The 13,325-nt window shown below is 35.8% G+C and overlaps 1 protein-coding gene across 5 annotated transcripts in view; it reads right to left on the minus strand.

Moving 5' to 3' along the window:
• Lrp1b (LDL receptor related protein 1B) overlaps positions 1-13,325 on the minus strand; it is a 1,950,932-nt gene that overhangs the window by 870,776 nt on the left and 1,066,831 nt on the right. For all 5 annotated transcript variants that reach the window (XM_052726598.1, XM_052726596.1, XM_052726595.1 and 2 more), the window contains exons 9-11: positions 9,202-9,373; positions 5,691-5,834; positions 807-1,043 (exon numbers count right to left, since the gene is read on the minus strand). In XM_052726598.1, the coding sequence (XP_052582558.1) occupies positions 807-1,043; positions 5,691-5,834; positions 9,202-9,373 (553 nt within the window). The remainder of the gene's footprint in view (positions 1-806; positions 1,044-5,690; positions 5,835-9,201; positions 9,374-13,325) is intronic.

A 13,325-nucleotide genomic window follows, 5' to 3' on the forward strand; every position in this document is an offset into this window, starting at 1 on the left:
ATTATATTTTTCTATTTTTACTAATGCTATTTTGTCATTTCATTGGCTGTTCCTAAGACTATTTCATACTGGTTCAAGAAAAGTACATGAGGTTTGTAAAGTATTACATTTATTACAATATTTGTATCTATATATTAAAGTATGTCTTTAACTTCCTGTAAAGATATTTGCAGTTGGGCAGTGGTGGCGCACACCTTTAATCCCAGCACTTGGGAGGCAGAGGCAGGCAGATCTCTGTGAGTTTGAGTCCAGTCTGGTCTACAAAGCGAGTTCCAGGAGAAACTCTGTCTTGAAAAACCAAAAAAAAAAAAAAAAAAAAAAGACATTTGCTACTTCAAGAGCAAGACTACCCAATTCCATTTTAATTGATAGAAAAAGAAACAGTGTGCAAGAATTTGATGGCAATAGGGACACTGTAATTTTTATTGAGAAAAGCAGTTTTCTAATGAGGACCAAATACTACAGAATTCTTTGACATCCTGTTAAAACTTACATTGCACAATGAAGTCTAAAAAGGCATCATTGTAATTCTGCATTTTGCCAAAAAGTTTATAATACTACCATTTACTTACTGTAGTGCTTAAAATGTAGTGGACAATTCAAATTCAGTTTTTCAATGATGTATTAGCATACAGGAATGGGAAAACTGTGGAAATTAACGTCACTAAGATGATAAAATTATAAAATATTTCTAAAGGAATAAGAAGAATATGGAATCTGCTTAACACTATGAAGCACACTAGATGTAGCCTTTTAAAGGCCTTTATCTCTGAGCACTTTGATGTTAATGTCACAATGTCACTTACCATCCTTCAGGATAGTTTCTCGCTCTGTGCCATCTATCTTCTGCCGGCCAATTAGGAAACTGGTGGTGTCAGCAAAGTAGATATAATTAGCTTCTGCATGAAAATCTAAAGCCCGAGGGTTGACCAGATTTTCTATGGGGATCATGCATTCATCAGCTATCTTGGTATTCAGGTCCATTCCTCTAACAATTCCTGGGCGTCCTTTCCCATAAAAGAGGAACAATTCATTCTTTGGCCCTGCAGAAGAAAGATTACAAACATAAACAACCCATGCTGCCTAATCTTCTTTACACTGCAGAATGCCACTGTTTAATTAACTGGCACAATTAGACTTTTTTTTTTAAATTCAATACTAGAAATTAAACTCCAAAATATGCCAAACGGATCTTGATGCAAGAAGGCCAGCTAATTGCATTACTTTAATTAAACCAGAAATTACTTCACTGAATGGACTATATTTAGTTAATTATTCTTCTGTCTGTATAGCAAAAACATGACAGATCATTGAATAACTTGTAACTTGTGAAATGGAAATTTATTAAAATATCCGGTACATTTAATTGTATAATTCATTACAATCAAGCTAATGCTTTCTGAAGATACTATCTATTGCACTCATTACATTTGACAGTGCTGAAACTTCAGGCCAATTAAAACACCGCAGAACAGAGCTGCCATATACAGACTATGTGTTCTAACAAAAGATTCACAGGCTATCAGGGAGATGAACATGAACGTTATTGTGTTCTGCTGTCCAAATAGGTGACTAATACGTATAAGAAATGAATCAGTGCTAGCTGATTGCATCAGTTTACTTCACCGCTTAATTGTAATGTCAGAGACGATGTTGTCTGCCAGGAAATCTGATGTATAACACAGGGCTCAATAGAAGCAAACAAATAGCACAAATCTCCAAACAAACAAAAACAGTCTCCATAGTTACTAGAATGCAAAATCGGGGTGGCCTTTCTTTTCTTCTTCTTCCCTTTTGTGCTTGCTTGCTTTCTTTCTTTTCTTTTTTTTTTTTCTTTAAAAGAGGCATGGGTAATTTAAACGCAACCGCATCACTCACAATGAAGCATTTTAGCACACACACCCCCACCCAGATTTTCTTGCACATCTCTCAAAGGCTGCAGGCCCGAAGCTCCCTGCTTGACTAGCAATGCAGTCAACTCCCACACATGTTTACTGCTATTATAAAAGGGGGAAGGGGCCTTGCAAATCTCTCTAAATTTTTGAACTCTCTGGGCTAAATAAGTGTCATCAGCATCTAAGTCAAGTAGGCGATGCTTCAATACAGAGGAAGTAGATAAATACCACCTGACAGATGCGTTCGACACCTACTCCATAAACTTCAGAGTCTGATGCTGGTAAATTTTCTTGTTGGGGTTTGGGGTGTAGGTTCCCACTTTCCAGGTCAGCTTCAGGTCAGTAAGATGATTCTTTACTTTTTGACTTAATCCCCCTGACACAGTGTGTATGTCACAGTGTACACACACACACACACACACACACACACACACACTCATATATCCAAAAGAAATCAAGGTACTGAATGGCATTTAGAATTCCAGGAAGCAAAGCTACTTATGCTACCTCAGACACTCAGCATTTGCAAAAAGACAAAATGGACCCTGAAGTTCAAAAGTGAATTGTCTAAGGAAAGCAGTTAAGCCCACATTCTACTCCTAAACAAAGAAATTCCCTTGCTACTTCCCTATTCTGGGCTACAAACACTCCAGTTTGACACATGAGTCTGCTTTCTCTTGAAATCTGTCGTTGAGTAGTCTTGAATAGATACTGTGCTAACCATGAGACCGGAATGAGCATTGTCAACTCTGGCATTAAATAAAGCCTGCTCAAGCTGTTTGAGGTCCTATACATCCTCCTCTTCTGTTTGATTTTTTTTTTCTACAAATGTAGTTCTTAGATGTCCTTGCAGTGTCCATCATAAAATTTTATAAAGCTTTTTTGCAAATATACTATATATTTCCCATTATCAGAGGGTTTAATTTTGTCTAGTTGAACTGCATTTTGAACTTTGTAAATTAATTTTATTCTAATTATAATAAATAGCCACCTGCTGTGGAATGTTCTGTATGGCAAATGTGTTGCTAATTAGTTAATAAATAAAACACTGATTGGCCATTGGCTAGGCAGGAAGTGTAGGCGGGACAAGGAGGAGAATAAAGCTGGGAAGTGGAAGGCTGAGTGAGAGAGACGCTGCCAGCCGCCACGATGAGAAACAGAATGTGAAGATACCGGTAAGCCACGAGCCATGTGGCAAGGTATAGATTAATGGAAATGGATTAATTTAAGCTGTAAGAACAGTTAGCAAGAAGCCTGCCACGGCCATACAGTTTGTAACCAGTATAAGTCTCTGTGTTTACTTGGTCGGGTCTGAGTGGCTGTGGGACTGGCGGGTGACAGAGATTTGTCCTGACTGTGGGCCAGGCAGGAAAACTCTAGCAACAGCCACCCATGGATTTAATCATATAGTACATTCTGCTGTGCAGTATTCTTATTCAAATTTAACTTAGGTATATATTTTGTAATACATATTTAATTTTTGTTGGCACATATTCATTGCACAAAATGATGAATTTATAGCGACATTTTACTTTAATAAACAATGTAGTTGGCCATAGTTACCCTCTGTTTCTAGCTCCTAAGTTCACTAGAAGTCTGAATGTATATTTAATTATTTAAAAGGAATGTTCCATGTTACAAACAATTTTTGCCATTTAATCTTAGCATAAAATTATTCTCTGTGTTGGTTCACTATCTTAAGCCTTATATTGATTGTTCCCATTACATAGTAAAAAGATTACTGAGCCATTTACATATTGACTTTATGATTTTATCCTAACATTGAGATGAGATTTTCTTTTCCTCTATTATTTCACACCTTTCCTTAGGAGTAATTATAAGATAAAGTATGTTAATGACTTATCTTTGTTTTTATAATCTCTTGATGTCTATCTGATTTCAGAAGTATTTTATGTAGAAATAATATTTTACGTGATATAAGAGTAGTATTGTTTCATTTTTGGAGCTTCATTTTTTGAGATTGTAAAATGTTTTTGGGCAAAAATTATGTGAATATATTTGTTTATTTTTAAAAAATTATCACCATTAAATTTAATGATATTGGTCAGATAATTTGAAATATATTCAAAAACATTCTTTTTAACGACAGTATAATACTCTATTGCAGTAAAGAAAGAGTAAGATATCTATCATAGCATATTTTAATTTATATTTTTAATGAATTTGCAATATTTAATGGGTAAATTTGGACTTTGATTGTTAGCATATGTCTGTTTGTGACCTTTAAAATTGTAAGAATGGTATTTATATTTTCTTCAATCTTATATTGGGCATTCCTTGATATCTACTTTACAATTTCTTCTTTGTGTGTATGTGTGTGTGTGTGTTCTATATACAATCAGAATTGAAATTTAATTACAGACATTGACAAAGCTTGGGTTCTGGTTTTAAGCTTCTAATTCCACTCTACTGTTAAAGTGAGGGAATAGGTTTCTTTACAGTTTCTGTGGATAAACATCTAATAAAAAACTTAAATGTTTTCACTACAGTGTTCTCTAGGCCATTTGCCCTTGGGAATAACAAAGCAAAGAGAGAGGGCACCTCCATATGAACTGGGAGGATGGCTCACGGGATGTCATTCTGGAACTAGCAACCCCATTTCTAGCTTCCTAACCCCCTGACCTCAGTTAATACTTTCTGGTTTTTTTGTTTTTTTTTTTACATTAACCTTTCCCGCTGTAGATTGCTGTTGCCCTGGCCTTTGAGAGTGCCAGGTGTCTAGCTTTCTGCTAGAGGGAGCTTATAAAGTTCAAAAGATCAAAAATCAATTTGTGTTGAATCTATTTTTATTTAGTATGGCTAGAATTTTGGTTTGTCCATTAAAATTCTCTCAAATGCAACCTTGAGATCAGGTTTTCCCACAAAGATATTTATGTATGTTGTATGTATACATGCATGTGATTATACCTTCTCATGAGATGCTATCACTCCTTAAGGGCAACAATCCATTTAGTTATGCTAAACAACTGTGCAGACACATTCAACTTCTCTGATCTGTAGGCCTCAAATCTAGGACCTCGATTATCCAGACAGGCTCAGGAACCTGAGATCGGATTTTTTTATGTTCCCAGCATTTAATTCAAAACCAGAAACACAAATTAAACATTTTATTTATTTATTGCATTGTATTTGTTTATTTCTTTTCTGGTTCAAAAAATAATCATTAAATTATTGTGCCAAACCTCAAAAATTAAATAAAAACATTCCTAATAGCTTATAATTTTGGGAGACTTTTTGATAAATTGTTGAAATGATTGATACTTGATTGACACTACTAATGAAACATGAAATAATGAAGTAAACTTTAGTCCCACTGCTACTGTGGAAAGTTGTGCTTTGGTACTGCATCGCTGTATTACATGATACCACAATTGTATGTGTACATCTGTCAGTCAAACAAAACACCTACTTGGGGATCATTTTGGTTTAGATAAGAGGAATATGTGGTCAACCATGTGCATAGCTCCTTGATATCATGAACCTCATTCTGAAAATTGAAAACTAAAAGAGCATTTTCCGTAAAATCTTTCCTGATGGCTCCCTAAGGTGAGCAAGTTTGGTAGATCTTTAACCTGATGTTTTTCCCATTCTCATCCCGACTTTGAGAAGGGAAAATGTCTAGTACGTACTTGCAGGCTAATTTCACTGTAATTCTCTTGTTCTTATTGATGATGTTTATGCTGCTATTTAAAAAAAACAACAACAACAACAACAACCACACACACACAAAAAATCGTGAAATGGTCCCTGCTGGCAAAATGTTTGACAACATACTTTTGCATGACCTGCCGTCACTCCCCAAGTTGAAGCCAGTCCTGCAGCGACAGGTCCGTGTCTTATAACTGCTGCTAAGGAGACAGATGTGTGAACAGCCCCCTGGCAGACCATATGCATCCACTTCACAGGCATGGCTTCTGACTACAACAGAGAGAAAACAAGACAAGGCAATTATGTGCAATCCTTACAGTGTAACAATATGGAATTTTAGCAGAATGTTATATAACTCACTCTTGAGTACTATAATAACATGGGGGGGGGGCGGTTAAACCCTATAGAAGAGGGAGAGAATTGATGAAATCTGCTTGGAATAAGTTTTTCAAAAAATTGAAGAAATATTAATTAAATGTGCTCGTATATATGCAAGTAAAATTAATATGTTTTGTTGTTTTGGGAACAAGCTTTGTGTACTTATTTAAATGACATTTAAAAAGAAAGAAAGAAAACCATAAAAGATGGCAGAAAAATAATACCAGGGTAGGGACTTGAACAAAAGGTTTTTTCCCTCTGCTACCATCTGGACAGCCACACTGGGAAAGACAGAGTTTGGGTACTATCTGAACTGATGAGAAATGCTAAGTCACAACAAATGTTTTTAATATTTGAGTCCATTGTTATTGTGAGAACCCTGCTAGTAAATAAGTCCGTGTACAGCTGTAGTTGTAGAAAATTGGAGGCTGAATTTACACAAGAAAACTGTGGCCTGGAAATGTGTTTTGTGAATGTTTAGAATTAGAGAAGAACAAAATGGAAATAGAACCATGTGAATAAGAAAGATCATGGTCAAAAAGAATGAATGTGAAAAGGGACTTGGACCTGCCTAGGCTCAGTGTGCTGGGCTCTGCTGACTGCCCATGGGAGACCTCGATTTGGGGGATGTGGGGATGCGGGGTGGCTTGGGAAAGAGGGCTGGGGGGCGGGAGGAGGGAGGAGGGGTGGTCTGTGGATAGCATGAGGAGTGAGTAGAAAATTTCTTAATAAAGAAAAAAAAAAAGAATGAATACTGTCACTGTGTCTGTAAAAGTCTGCCTATTCTTAGAATTATACTTTTGATCAACTCTTAGTTAAAAGTGAGGTGAATATCATGACTAATTTATTTTATAGTCAAGGTAGTTGACTTGAAAAAGAATACTTTCTTCTTTCTGTATCCATCATTTTTCTAAGAGGGAAAAATGAGTGGATTGTTCTTTGAGTGAATCCTTTCACTGCTGAGCAACGTCTTAAGGCTTCTGGAGTAGCTTGGGTAATAAACCATCCTGTTGCCACCATCATTTCCCTTTTTCCTCTTCATCACCACCTTTTCTTTCTTCATTAGCTATCAGCATGCAAACATCCCAGTATTTATGCGTCTTGTAAAAGAAACAGCTTCTCGTTGCACCGATTCACATAAGGCACATGACTATCAATGGTCATTGCTCATTTTCTCCATCTCCATTTCTCTGGTCTCCTTCAAACTGACTTCAATCACATATCACCATCAAAACGTCACTGTCAGATGTCAATAACCTTCACACAGTCATGTACAAAGGTCACTTGGATTTTCCAAACTGCTTCTTGGTATCATCATTTGGCTTCTCTATTCTTGACTTACTGGTGATATGTTCGAATGTCATGGTTTGAAACTCTTTACATAAACTAACTTCCCTGGTGTTTACAGCTATTGCAATGATGTTAAATACTGCCTCCATGTAAATCTCTCCAATACCTATGTCTGTCCTGGTCTTCTCCACCAAATGTCAATATATAGTCTTGTATATGCATGTGTCTCTTAATATCTACATTTAAGTTTATAATGGACATCTGAAATAATCCATAAGACTGAACTCAGTCTTTACTTCTAAATTATTTTGTATTTCATTTTCTAATTTATTCTGTTTCAATTATTTTAACAAAACAATTGCCATCCTTCTTGACTCCTTATCTCTTATATCCATTCAGGATATGTTCATGAAGATCCTAAATTTATCCAGCAATAGGGAGGCAGAGGCAGGCAGAACTCTATGAGAACTCTGTACATATCTTCCAGGACAGCCAGAGTGGTTACACAGAGAAACCTTGTCTTGAAAAAATTTTAAAAAACAAAAAACAAACAAACAAACAAAAAATCCCAATTTACTCCTTCTTCTCTTCACTTGACTACTACTGTCTTGGAACAATCCACCATCTCTTTTAATCATCCGCCTCCCCCTCCCGACAGCCTGTTGACAGTTCCATACATCTATGGATTGTTCATAAACTCTATACAGATGATGGCACTCTATTGAATGATTTCCTATGATTCCTACTTCGTGAAAGGATAAAGAGTTTTATGGTAATCTACAAGCTCCTACTGGCTACATACGTATAAGCATCCTGGATGCTCAAGAGCAGTCTAGGCATGTTCTCTCCTCATGTTTGGAGTTTACAGACCTCTCTCTTAAAACTTCTCCCTCCAGAGATCACCACGCTTCTCATATTCAGTTTCTTGAAGTTTGTATTCAGTGTCATCTTCCTAGTGAGAAATCTTTTGTCTGTTCTATAAAAAATTGCAAGCTTTGCATCCCTGATGCTCTAGATCTTCCTTGTCTGCTTTTCTCTTATATCGCAGTTATTTATAATGAAATACATATTAAACTTACTCATTTTGTATTGTATTGTCTCCAGTAGGATGTAAGTTCCATAAAGGCAAAAATACTTTGGTTTTAGTTTACTAATATATTCCCAGTATATAGAATAAATTTTGGTGCATAGTAATTGTACATGAATAATTAGCAAATACAGAAAACCTAACATCAAATTCTAATAAACTTCTCTGCAAAGTTCAAAATTGAATTTATTACAAACCTGTTTATGACGGTGCAATGCCTCGGGTGGTTATACATTGATATTTAATAATTCTTTATTAGTTTTAATTTGAATTATAAATATAGAAAGATAACAGAAATCTAGGGTGGTGATATTCTGCTTTAAAATAAGGTTATATTACTGGGCCTAAATTGGGCTGCTGAATAGCATTATTGACCTACTATGAAAATAATTATGTTGTGTTTTTGAAAAACACTTTAAACTACTGCAGTTAGCTTTAATTTTTTAATGGACTTTTTAAATAAAGCATTTGGGATATTAAATCAGGAGAACCTGAACTATGACTAGTGGGCACCAGGCAAGAGGCACAGCAAATAATCTGGTTTTAAATTTGCCTCCAAAAAAATGATAAAAAATTTCAGAAATAAACCTTAGCATCTGAGCTCCCTGTCTACATACATCACAATGGAAAGCTGCTTGCCGAAACTAAATCTAGCCATCATTTCAATCCCATGGTTGTAGAAACAATTTGATAGGAGCTGAGCAGTTTGTCATTTAGACTTGAGAAGTGAGCTCTATTCTATTCTATCAAGCAGAAATGCACATTTTTGCTGTCAAAACAGAGAATTTATGATACCCTCTTTAACACCACACAGAAGCACAAGGACTATGTTCCCATTGAAGCTGCTGTTAGGGAGGCCATTAAGGAGCCCCTGTGGCTTACCTGTTGGCTGAGTTCTTTTCTGATAGGTTCGGATTCCTCGAGCATTTTCCATTTTAATTATTGAGTGAATATCAGTTCCATTAAATCTATTTATTCGTATGATATTGAAGTTATCAGAACTGATTGCATATAAATAATCTTCGAATATAGTTATGCCATAGAGATGTTTAACCTGAAAAGAGCATCAAATAAAGCTATGACTTTTAATTATGCTACTTCTAATGTGAAAGAAAAACTACTATTACAAGTGCGAAGAATGTCTGGAGTCAGATATTATCATTTATTTTCTTTCCAAGAACATTCCAATAATTTCTACTCTTTTTAGTGAAGGATAAGATGCAGTAGTGGATAAAATCATTTTATATGCATAGGAAATAATTATATTCATGTTTCATCAGGAATATATCCTTTATAGTTTCTGTCCAAGACTAACAAGAACCACATCTTGAAATGCATTCACTAATATGTTGTGTTAGAATTAATATAATTTGAGACATTTTATAGGCTACTTGCTCATATAGTCATAGATATATAGGCAGTGCACAATCATAACTGTGCCCAAATGATTTAAGAAGAAAACAACTTTGAATATTTGTTTCATATGTTGAAAGTCACATTTTGCCGTAAGTTATATTAGACTAATATTTAATGCAGCGTGGAGAATAGTATAGAAAGAAATCACATATGTGCAATTATGATGAATAAAATTTCAGCATTTCACTCAGAAATGTTACGATTTTTAAAACCTATTAATAATGGCAAGTAGAATGCAATTATGATGCTTATTGCTATGTATACAATTAGATTAGTAACTTGTAAAGGGTTTTGTATTGAAGTGAGGATTGAGCTTTTGAAGTTCATAGAAGCTTCCAGTAGGGAAGAAAGAAGACTGATCACTTGTTTTCTGAACTGCTAAGAGTGGAGGCTAATGGTTTTCTTAAATTATACCAAATTTGAAATGGTTCTGGTCTGGATATCTGGAGTTATTACTGAATGTTGTAAGGATTTTTATGAGAACCACTGGTCACTATTTTTAGAGACACATCCTCGGCTCTGTTAAAACACAAAGATCTTCAGCTGAGAATGTGAGAATATATGATTTGTTTGTGAAACTACTCCTAAAAATTTGTAAAACTTTATTAGCAAGAATACCTTGCCAATTTTATGGTTACAATCTAGATGGACCATTGTGATTCCCTGGTCCTATTTTGAAGCACGAGGAAAGAAAAATTGACTTTAGTGTTGTTTCAGGATAGCCTTATTTCTTCTTGTCTAGTATAAAAATGACTGACAAGAATTAATGTAAAGGATTGTTCCATGTTAGAGCCCCCCACCAAATAACTTTCCGTTGTTACATCATAGGAAATGTGTATACACATTTATGCTGTGACGGAGGGGATGTGTGCATTTACCAGTATCATTTTTCTTTCATACAGCTGACATCATAGTGACCAAATACACCAATGACTGAGTATTGATTTGGGCAATTTTTTTTTCACATTAGAAGGTATAAACAAGCTGCACTCCTTGCTTTGGTCAGGGTATGAGATCCTCCGCATGTTGTGTCTGTTATTATGATATTCTAATATGATTTTATACAAGATGTCAGTTCACATCCTATAAAGAAAACCATTGTGACATAAGAGACAATTGGCTAGGGTAGAAAATTTTCTCACATGGCAAAAACTGAGTTTTATTCAACAGCTCCTCAGTTTTATTCATATAAGTCTGTTTCTATATTTTAAAACTTTTAAAGACTATATCTACATTGGATTACTTGATGTCAGACTTAGCGTATGTTTAGGGAGCCAGCCAAACACAGGCAACAGAAATAAGGAAGAAGGATAACTAAACTTTTGATGGCTGGGGTATAGCTCATTTGGTAAAGTACTTGCTTTACTAATTTCCATGTTTGCAGAAAAAACTGAGTTCCATTCCGAGAGCTCACACAAAAGTAGAGAGGTGTAGTGTGGGTTTGTAATCCTAGAACTGGGGTGGCAATGATAGCAGGATCCATATACTCTGCCCAGCCAATCTGGATGAACTGAAGAGATCCAGGCCAAGCAGAGAACCTGTCTCAAAAAAACATGGTGAATGGCACCTGAGGAAAGACACCTAAAGTTAACCACTGACCTCTATAAATGTGCACTCGTAAGCTCCCCGACTCTCCCTGACACACAGGATATGGAGATTCCACAACAGTAAAGAGGAGTTGTTGCACAATCATGAGGACAAGAGTTTAAATTGCAGCACTATTCTAATAAGCTAGAAGCCCTGCACGCACCTGTAACTTCACCTCTGGTTTCCATTCTCATAGTTCATTCATGAAAACACATGTGCACACACTACACAAACATAAACAAATAAAACAATAATAATAATAATGAGGGAGTAAAGAGGAGACTAGGCATTTAAGTGGCTTTTAATCGTTTTTAAATATTTACTTTTATTTTATTTTATAATATGTATATATGCATATTTCTACATGTGGACTTGTTGCATATAAGTGCAGTGTCCACTGAGGTCAGAAGACAGTGTCAGATAGTGAACTTAGAAGTTGTGAGCAACATAAGTGGGTGCTGGGAACTGTACTTAGGTCCTCTGTAAGAGCAGTACACACTCTTAACCACTAAGCCATCTCTACAGGCCATTGAAAGACTTTTAAAATAATTAGGATGAAAATCATTTGAATTCTCCATTCAATGTTTAATTTTTAATGGTGAATAAATAAAATAAAGTCTATCATAATCATCTTAGAAATCAGTTACACAGAAGGGCATCACCAAGGACTGCCAAAGGCACTGAACACTTTAGGACAGTTGATGATATGAGGGAAACAACTGCACCAACATTGGATAGTTTATATAAATGACCCATGTTAATGTTTTCATTTATCAAGGATAATGAACTGCATTATGAATGTAATGAGAGAAAAAGTCACTGTAAGTGGTATTACAGAATGTGCCTACCGTGTGCTGTAACAGAAATCAAAGGGACTCCATTATTAACTCGACTAACTCACTGAAAACTGCCCAAGAAATTGATATAACATGAGAGCCAAATAAATATGGGAAAAATACCGGTGAAAAAGGCATATTTCAACTAAGTTTATTAAGGCATTTATGGAGCATTGTCTGAAAACAAAAAAAAAAAAAGAAAGAAAAAGAAAGAAAGACAACAACAACAAAACCCCTAATGTACAGGCAGGAATATTGATCTTCGAAATTTCACAAAATTCTTGTTTAGGAAGCACACAAATGCATCAGTTGGCAAAATTAAGTCTAACACTATTAAAATAATTAGGATATTTTTGTGAGCACGCATTTGCTTTTGTTAGCAAACTATTTTTAATGTCCCATGGGACAGATGGTAGTGCAGCTCCATATCAATAAATGGCTTGAATTAGTTTTCAGAAAGTAGGTCATGACATTTGTCCTGTTCTGGGGAGTTTCTCTCTCTTGCGAATACAGCACTTTTGCATTTCTGGTCTCACTTATGTTTGTTTGCTTTCAACAGAGAAGGAAAGAAGCAAGAGGCATCTACAGTGTCATGGTTGTGATGATGGCTCCTCTTGGCTGGCAACTTGGCTGCATTCTGGATCAACTAAAGCCAGATTTGTGAGGGACTTTCTTAATTAGATCATTTGAGATCAGTATACCCTCCCCAGATCCGAATCATTTTAGGTGTGAACAGTCACGCTAAAACGCTCTTTGGTGGCAGCCCAAATAAAAGGACATGGAGAAAGGAAACTTGCTTTTTTGCCTGCCTGCCCTCACTTTGGCAGGCAAGGTCACCAATCCTGTTGCTGAGGCATTCCCTTGCTGATATTAGAACTTAGTTCTTTGGGATTCCAACCTAGAATGAAAACCAGCAGCTCTCTAGGAATTTTCCAGAGCATCCAGTCTCTACTAGATTCTTTGCCTTTCCATCAGGAAACAACCATTGTTGTACTAACCAGACCACAGACTATAAGCCGCTCTAGTAAATCCCCTTCACACACACACACACACACACACACACACACACACACACACACACACACACACACAAACATCCATGATGTTCCCTTAGTGGAACCTGACAAATTTAATAGGCATATCATAGTATCACTGTGACTAGAACAT

This window comes from Peromyscus californicus, unplaced genomic scaffold, assembly GCF_007827085.1.
Source record: "Peromyscus californicus insignis strain IS unplaced genomic scaffold, ASM782708v3 Scaffold_7__1_contigs__length_154581171, whole genome shotgun sequence".
Lineage (NCBI taxonomy): Eukaryota > Metazoa > Chordata > Mammalia > Rodentia > Cricetidae > Peromyscus > Peromyscus californicus.